Genomic DNA, 8,615 nt, shown 5'->3' with positions numbered 1-8,615 from the left:
CTTGTGGAAGACTCTCTTCTTGGAGTTGAGCAAAGTTGTATATTTCCTGCAAGGCAACTTGCTTCTTATGGGAAGGAAAATATTTATCACAGAAGTAATAGACCATCTCCTGGGGACTACGCACACATCCAGGAGCAAGAGAGGTGAACCAGGCTTTAGCGTCATCCTTTAGAGAGAAAGGAAACAGCTTAAGGATATAGTAGTGGCGGATCTTCTCATCATTAGTGAAAAGGTTGGCTATTTCGTGCAGTTTGGCAAGATGGGCTATGACCGTCTCGGACTCATAACCGTGAAAAGGATCAGATCCGACTAGAGAGATATTCTCAGGATCGACAGAGAATTCATAATCCATATCGGTGATAAAGATAGGCGAAGTGGCAAACTTTGGGTCATATTTCATCCTAGCTTCCCGAGAATTTTCCTTCCACTTGAGAAGTAATTTGTTAGCGTCATAGGCATCCTTACACGCAAGAAAATCCTCAGCTATCTCTCCCTCCATAACGTAACCCTCAGGTATATCAGGCAATGCATATCTAGGAGAGCTAGATCTAGCAGGAGCAAAAGCAGGATCTATCTCAATAGTATCGGCAGTTTAAGAAGCATCACGAGCATTGGCAGTAACTCTAGCAATATGAGCATCAAGAAACACTCCTAGTGGAACATCAGGCAAGGTAGTATCTCTAGCAGTATCAAGCATAACATCATCAGGCATAATAGCATCTCTAACATCACCAGGCAAAGCAGTATCAGGCATAATATCTCTAGCAGTATCAAGCATAGCATCATCAGGCATAGCATCAACCATAGTATCATCAGGCATAGTATCAAGCATAGCATTTCTAGCATCATCAGGCAAAGCAGTATCAGGCATAGTATCAAGCATAGTATCTCTAGCAGTAGCATCATAAGCATCATCAAGCACAGGCGACATATCAAGATTTCTAGCAGGAGGTGATGTCGCAAACTTACTCATAACTGAAGGTGAATCAAGTGCAGAGCTAGATGGCAATTCCTTACCTCCGCTCATAGTTGAGGGCAAGACTTTGGTCATCGGATCCTTCAGATTCTTCATAGTGATCAGCAGATATAAATCCCAAGTGACTCGGAGAATATAGCAATACCTCCCCGGCAACGACGCCAGAAAAATGCTTGATGCCAACTGTTCTTCCCCTTTGCAACGGCACCAGAAGAATGCTGCTAGCACTCTCCGGCAATCGAAACTAGAAGAATGTTGTTGACCGCCCACAAGCGCATGGGACCGCAACAGTTTTCGAGGGTAGAGTATTTGACCCAAATTTGTTGATTCGCACGACGGGAGGTGAGAGAATACTCTCAAGTATTAGCAGTTGAATTGTCAGATTCAACCACACCTGAAAGATTAGTATCTGCAAGCAAAGTAGTAACAATAGCAAAGTAGTATGATAACAACGGTGTCAGAAACGATCTGTTGACGGCAGACTATTCCTAACGATTGTATCAATGGCGCCTAGTTGCCTCGTTGACGGAAGTTGTGAGTTCCCGTCAACGACCAGCGTACCAAAATTGTAGCAGGTAGCAGCAGTGTAACGAGCAATAGCAGCAGCAAGGAAAAGTAGTAGTGACAGCAGTAGCAAGTAGCAACAGTAGCAAGCGACAGTAGTAGCAACAGTAGCAGCAGAGCAAGACAAGTAACATCGATAGCAACAGTAGTAGCAGCAGCAGAGCAAAACAAGTAACAACAGTAGCAACAGTAGTAACAGCAGCAGAGCAAGACAAACTCGTAGGCAATGGGTCGGTGATTTGTTTGGATGATATTCATCATGCAATAGCTATAACACGGAGAGATATATGGCTAGCTCCCGTTCGTCAATGTGATGTAGGCATGCATTCCGTGTGTCGTCATACGTGCTTAGGGAAAAGAACTTGCATGACATCTATTGTCCATCCCTCCCGTGGCAGCGGGGTCCAAAAGGAAACTACGGGACATTAAGGTTCTCCTTTTAATAAAGAACCGGACCAACGCATTAGCACTTGGTGAACACATGAACTCCTCAAACTATTGTCATCACCGGGAGTGGTTCCGGTTATTGTCACTCCGGGGTTGCCGGATCATAACACATAGTAGGTAACTACAACTTGCAAGATCGGATCTAAAACACACATATAATGGTGACAACATAATAATTTCATATCTGAAATCATGGCACTCGGGCCCTAGTGACAAGCATTAAGCATGGCAAAGTAGTAGCAACATCAATCTCAGAACATAGTGGATACTAGGGATCAATCTCCATCAAAACTAACTCGATTACATGATAGATCTCATCCTACTCATCACCGCCCAGCGAGCCTACGAATAGATTACTCACGAACGACGAAGAGCTTCATGGAATTGGAGAGGGAAGAAGGTTGATGATGACGATGGCGATGATTTCCCTTCTCCGGAGCCCAAGACGGACTCCAGATCTGCCCTCCAGATGATGAACAGGTGGTGGCGGCGCCTCCGTTCGTAAACGCGGCGAAAACATCTCTTTTTATTTTTTCTGGGACGAAAGGGATCTTATAGACCTGAGATTGGGGCGGCAGAGCCGTGTGGGCCCCACAAGCCTGCCCACCGCCACCAGGGGTGGTGGCGGAGCGAGGGCTTGTGGCCCACTGGCCCACCCCCTGAGGTGGAACTTGGCGCAGATATTTTTTATATTTTCCAAAACTGCTCCCCGTAAATTTTCAGGACGTTTGGAGAACTTTGATTTCTGCACAAAAATAACACCAAGGCAATTCTGCTGAAAACAACGTGAGTCGAGGTTAGTTCCATTCAAATCATGCAAATTAGAGTCCAAAACAAGGGCAAAAGAGTTTGGAAAAGTAGAAACGATGGAGACGTATCAGTCGCGCCCCCACGAGCCCGTTTTTCTCCCATGAGGGCTGAAATTGGCCCCAACGGTCCTAGGTCGAACCCATCGCGCCGGGGGCGCCCGGGAGTGCCGAGGGAAACGCTTTTGGCACGAAATGGCGCAAAACGGGTGTGGACCCGCCGAGTCAGCGACTAGACGCGTTCGTCGTCTTCATCGCCTCGTTTCCCACGGGGATGAATGCGAAAGCTGTGCCGCTAGTCAGTCTTCCATTGATTCTTCACAGGTGGGCTGAGTGAAGGCGCGACGGTGTGCATCCCAACGACGCATGTCCCATCTACTCTCGCCACGCGTTCATATGGCACCGCCCCGCGTGTCGCCTGCCCGCGGCTATATAAGCCGCCCTCCCCTCGCGGTGGCTACACACCTCTCTCGCCACACTCTTGCCGTCCATGCCCCCTCCTTTTTTCGCCCCTTTCATCACCGGCGCCTTATCTCCTTCTCTCTAATGGCCGAGCGTTACCCCCATGACGGAGCGGCGGCCAACGGCTTCGGCCGCCGCCACCTGCACGAGTCCGAGGCCCGCCTCCTCTACGAGGCGGACTACCCGGTGCCACTGGACATGGGGGTGCCGGGCTCGTGGAGGCTGAGCGACTGCAGAGTCCCGGTGCCACCTCCGCACTCTCGAGCTGATCGACACACGAAGATCACGCGCATCCGGTCATCGTTGCCGAAGAGCTCGCGGAACCTACCGAGGTACGCTCCCGACAGCAACATGCTGTGGAGGGCGTACTTCGAACGCCGTCACGCCGACCAGCTTGCCGCCACTAATGGAGTGGAACCCCGCGACCACTACAACTCCAAGGGCGCCGCCTATGGTGGGGCATCCCCGGCCGCACGTTGGAGGTCGTCCTTGTGCTCATCAAAGGCGGCAACTCGCCGCGGTACGAGTACCAACCCCGCGACAATTCCTGGACGCCGAGGCGGATGGAGACATCATCTTCCTCCTCGTACGGCTCCTGCTCCCGCTCCTCCGGGTCGCCGACGCTCCTCCTCGTCAAACCGGAGCCGCATGAGATGTCGCCCGCTAGGGCGGCGCACGCGCAGCGACAACATCGTCATCAACGAGCGTGGTGCCTCCTCCCGCCTCGTCAAGCCGAAGACAGAGCCGACGCTCCTCCCCGTCAAGCAGGAGCACCTGGACGTGGCCGCCGCCGACAAGACCGCCCTCATATGGGCACGGGACGACTACGTACGGGAGGGGATGGAGCGTCAGCGCCGTGCCCTTGAGGAGATCGCCGCTCGGCGCCGCAGTCGTGAGGAGGACGGCGTCGTCATTCTCGGCGACAGTGACGAGGAGGTGCCTGGGCCTTCCAACCCCGTTCGCCACGGCGACTGAGGGAAGGGGTGTAGCAAGGACGGCGGCGGAGCGCAGGACGACGACGGCGGTGACTACACCAACTTCTACAAGCTTCTCGGCATGTAGAAGGCGACCACGACGACGTTCAATTTCTTTTTAGATTATGTTTTTATTTCAATTTTATACAAATATCAATGAAAACTATGAATTCCTTTAAATTTAAGTCGTTTTTGATCGAATTTAGGCCGAGTTTTTTTTAAACCGATTGGGAGGCGATCTTTGGTGAGTAGACTGGGAACCCAAACCTACACGGCCGTTTTTTCACCAGCACGGTCCGAGACAGCGCTATTTCACATGGGAATTGTTTTCCACCCGCCCGCCGGCACCCATGCAACATTTTTCTCACCCACGCGCTTCGCTGGTCAGTGGATGCAACATTTTTCATCTAAATACGTTGCAACCAGCGTCGTATTTGCTGCAAATATTTTTATTTACTATTTTTTGTCCCAGTAAAAAAAACTGCATATACGTTTGGTTGCAATTCCAGTTCATCGATTTTTTTGTTACATCGATGTTTTTTACTTTTGCTACAACCATGTTAATTTTTGCTACAACCGGCATCATGTTTTGCTGCAACCGTTCACTAAAAAAGTTGCATACACGTCACGTAAATATTTGCTACAACCGGCGTTTGACTTTTGCTACCACGCACCATCAGCTTCGTTTTTTTTGCTACGATCACGTAGATATTTTTTTTGCTATAATTTTTGTTTTTTGTTGCAACCGTTGAAAAAATTGCTGCATCACATCAAAATTATACTGCATAAGGAGAAAAATGTTGCATGCGGATCCAACGGTACGGACGACGCGGGGTTGGTGGATCCTGCGGCCTCGTGTGCGGCCAGCCGAAAATTTGGGCCGGCGCGCCGGCGCAGATCAGTGCCCAATCCGTGGGGCGGAACGGAGGGAGATGCTCTAAGCTTGCTCGATCTCCTTGACAGCCGGCGGTGGTTGCATTTGCACCGATCATCGGACTCCAAACTAGTACTCCTACTACCAAACTAGTAGGAAGGAGTATTTTTTTTTTTTTTTTTTTGAAAAGCAAACTAGTAGGAAGGAGTACTTCCTGGAAAGCTTCCAGTCAAACGGGAGCAGATGCTACGCGTCCCATCCCTGTGGTCTGTCCTGTTGCCCAACGCACACGCACCCTTGTTCCCCGCCTGCTCAGGGACGGCAAAGGCCGCAAACGCGATTACGCAAGCTTAGGTTTCGTCTCCTCCCTCCTCCGTCCCCACCTCGTGCTCCCCTCCTACCTCCGGCGCGCGACGAGCGCGAGCAAGACCCCTCGGCACATAGATCCCCATGGCCTCGCGACGCCGCACGCTCCTCAAGGTCATCATCCTCGGCGACAGCGGGTTGGTGGATTCGGATCTCTCTTCCTCCTCTTCGGCTTTTGCCTCTTCCAGTGTTCCCTCTGCTGACTGACCGACTCTTTCTGCCGATTCGCCGCGATCCAGGGTCGGGAAGACGTCCTTGATGAACCAGTATCCTGCAATTCGACTCGCCGTGGACTGATCGCCTCTGATTACTTTGCTTGCCCCCCGTTTTTTGTCGAGGTCGTGTAGGATTGGATTTTGCTTTGTTTGTGTTTTTTCCTGAGCTTTGATGCAATTCAGATATGTGAACAAGAAGTTCAGTAACCAGTACAAGGCCACCATCGGCGCGGATTTCCTCACCAAGGAGGTGCAATACGAGGACAGGCTCTTCACTCTGCAGGTGCTGTACCCGCTTTTAGCAATTCAGCCCATGTGGTCCTGTACCGATGCTTGGAGCAAGTTATTGTTTTTGGACAACGTGCTATTGCAGTTGCTGCTAGTATCTTTGAGTTTTGCTTTGAAGAAGTGCCCCACTTACTCTTACCTGGGGGTAAATTGAAATGAAAATACACTGCTAATGTGTTTAGTCATTGCACAATTTTGAGAAGTTAGCACTGCGCTGATAGAAATCACCATTGCTAATCTTTAAAAACCATGTAGCAGAAAAGTGAATTCACTTCGATTAGTCACTGCTATTTTCAGCCATGAAAGAAAACGTATTTGTTAATGTAGAGTCGCTTATGATGGTTAAAAAGGCGTCAGTGTTGTCAGTACAGTAAAACAGTACCTAACACTGCAAATTATCCATCCAACTATCAAGTTGGTACTCTAATTTTGTATCTTGCCATCGGAATCATAAAGCATTTTCTGTAATTGGCATTACCTAGTTACCAGTAAACATAGTTTGCATCTGTTAATTTTTAACCGTAAGCATGCAGTATTACCATAGACCCTCTTCCCTTTGACTCTTAGCACTGTAAATTTGAGTTTGTATTTCTTATGTTGGGAGCTGTGGTGTCTCTACTTTATCACAGAAGGAAGAGCTATAGAACGGAAAATTAAATACGCAACCCATAATGTCAGTTTCCGGTTGCATGATTCAGAAAATTCTTCAATGCCTAGTATCGGCATAGTGACCCATATGCCAGTTTCCATCACAAAAGAAATATGCAACCCATAGTGATCCATATACCCATATTCCATCACAAAAGAAATATGCAACCCATAGTGACCCATATGCCCATATTTCCATCACAAAAGAAAAAGCTGCATTATGGATAAGTAAATACGCGACCCATATGTCAGTTTCCCTTTTTATGAATAAGAAGATAATTCAGTGTCCACTCTGGTAGAAATTCAGAACAATGAGATCTGATGGTCATGGAATTATCATTGGCAATATGTAGCTTTTCTTTCTTTCGATCAAATACATGTATCACTTTTCTTAAAGCTGGTAGTTGTTGAATCTCTAATTAAGTACATTTATATGGGTCTTAATAATTATATGATTTTTCTTTGTAGTTTGAATATGCTTAGCTCTTCTGCTGCTTTACAAATGATGCTAATTCACATTCTATCTCTGTAGATATGGGATACTGCTGGACAGGAAAGGTTTCAGAGTCTTGGTGTTGCATTCTACCGTGGAGCAGATTGTTGTGTTCTAGTTTATGATGTTAATTCAATGAAATCATTTGATAATCTGAACAACTGGCGCGAAGAATTTCTGATCCAGGTGAAGATTTTGTGTTGTTTATAATGTGTTAACCGCTCAGTATGATTGGATTTCTATCTCACCTACAAATCTAACTTTTCAGGCTAGTCCGTCTGATCCTGATAACTTCCCTTTTGTTCTGCTGGGAAACAAAGTTGATATTGATGGTGGCAACAGCCGCGTGGTAATTAGCACAACTAATTATCTTCTCAAAATTATTTTCAAGCCATGCTCTGCTAACAGACTTGTCTACTGCCATCTTAGGTCTCTGAGAAGAAGGCAAAGGCTTGGTGTGCCTCAAAGGGCAACATTCCTTACTTCGAGACATCTGCGAAAGAAGGAACAAATGTAGAAGACGCTTTTCAGTGCATTGTAAAGGATGCTCTGAAGAATGAACCAGAAGAAGAACTGTAAGCATGTTCGCTTGCTTGTTCGGTACTAGTATATTTTTATTATGCATATAGCTAGAGTATTTAGATTTACTACTCTTTGAACATATAATATGTATTGATGCAATCATATATCCCCTATCATCCTTTTTTTGCTTAACCATCTTCGGTCCATGTTCGTTGCAAGTTGCATCCGATAACCTTAAGTTTCTCATGTAGGTACATTCCTGACACCGTCGATGTGGTGGGTGGCAACCGCACCCAAAGATCACCAGGCTGCTGTTAGGCCATGGTCGTAGCAACCGTTGAATATGCAGTCTTTCGCCTGTAAAATGTCATGTCAATCTGTATTTCGTTTGTGACCTGACCAATCACCTCTTGCGTACGAAATCAAGGATTGATGATATGTCCTGAGCTTTCTATCATCTTGCATGTTGTGCAGTTTATTGTGAATACGATGAATGAATAATATTGTCCAGACAACATTTTCTCCGTCATTTATTTGTGGAGCTATCTGCAAGCGATAGATATTGGGGTACGTTTTGAAATGCGTGGATGCCACGGGTGATATACCTTACCCGTGACGAGGGAAGTTAGACTGCCAATTACTAGATGCCATGCTAAGGCATCTCAGGATCTATCACTATCATTCCTACTGATTGTACAGGACCAGAAACGCCAGTGAAGGAGAAGGAACAAATTATTTGATGGATTTGCTTTTGCTCCGCTTTTCCGCCATTTTTGTGTATTTTCTGTACTTTTCCCTTTCACCTGTGTCTCGATGCATTTTTCTTCGTCTTTCCTGCTCTATTGGGCCCACTTTGAATCAAAGGATATTTGTAGGATTTTGGAGCATTAACATCCTTTAGAATTTGGGGGTGAAACTGGCGGCTCATGTTAGCCCTAGCCGTCGTGAGTCCCCTGAGCTCCTCTACACCTTCTGTTTGG

General features: G+C 47.2%; 1 protein-coding gene across 1 annotated transcript; it reads left to right on the top strand.

Moving 5' to 3' along the window:
• The first annotated feature begins 5,342 nt into the window (after positions 1-5,342).
• Positions 5,343-8,164, top strand: LOC123444415 (ras-related protein Rab7). Its single transcript, XM_045121115.1, has 7 exons — positions 5,343-5,606; positions 5,709-5,735; positions 5,868-5,967; positions 7,153-7,299; positions 7,382-7,462; positions 7,543-7,688; positions 7,887-8,164. Exons 1-7 carry the CDS (start codon positions 5,554-5,556, stop codon positions 7,951-7,953), a joined length of 621 nt encoding a protein of 206 aa, XP_044977050.1. The 5' UTR covers positions 5,343-5,553; the 3' UTR covers positions 7,954-8,164.
• Positions 8,165-8,615: the final 451 nt, after the last annotated feature.

This window comes from Hordeum vulgare, chromosome 3H, assembly GCF_904849725.1.
Source record: "Hordeum vulgare subsp. vulgare chromosome 3H, MorexV3_pseudomolecules_assembly, whole genome shotgun sequence".
In the NCBI taxonomy this organism is placed as follows: Eukaryota; Viridiplantae; Streptophyta; class Magnoliopsida; order Poales; family Poaceae; genus Hordeum; species Hordeum vulgare.
This window is presented reverse-complemented; position numbering and strand designations above follow the sequence as displayed.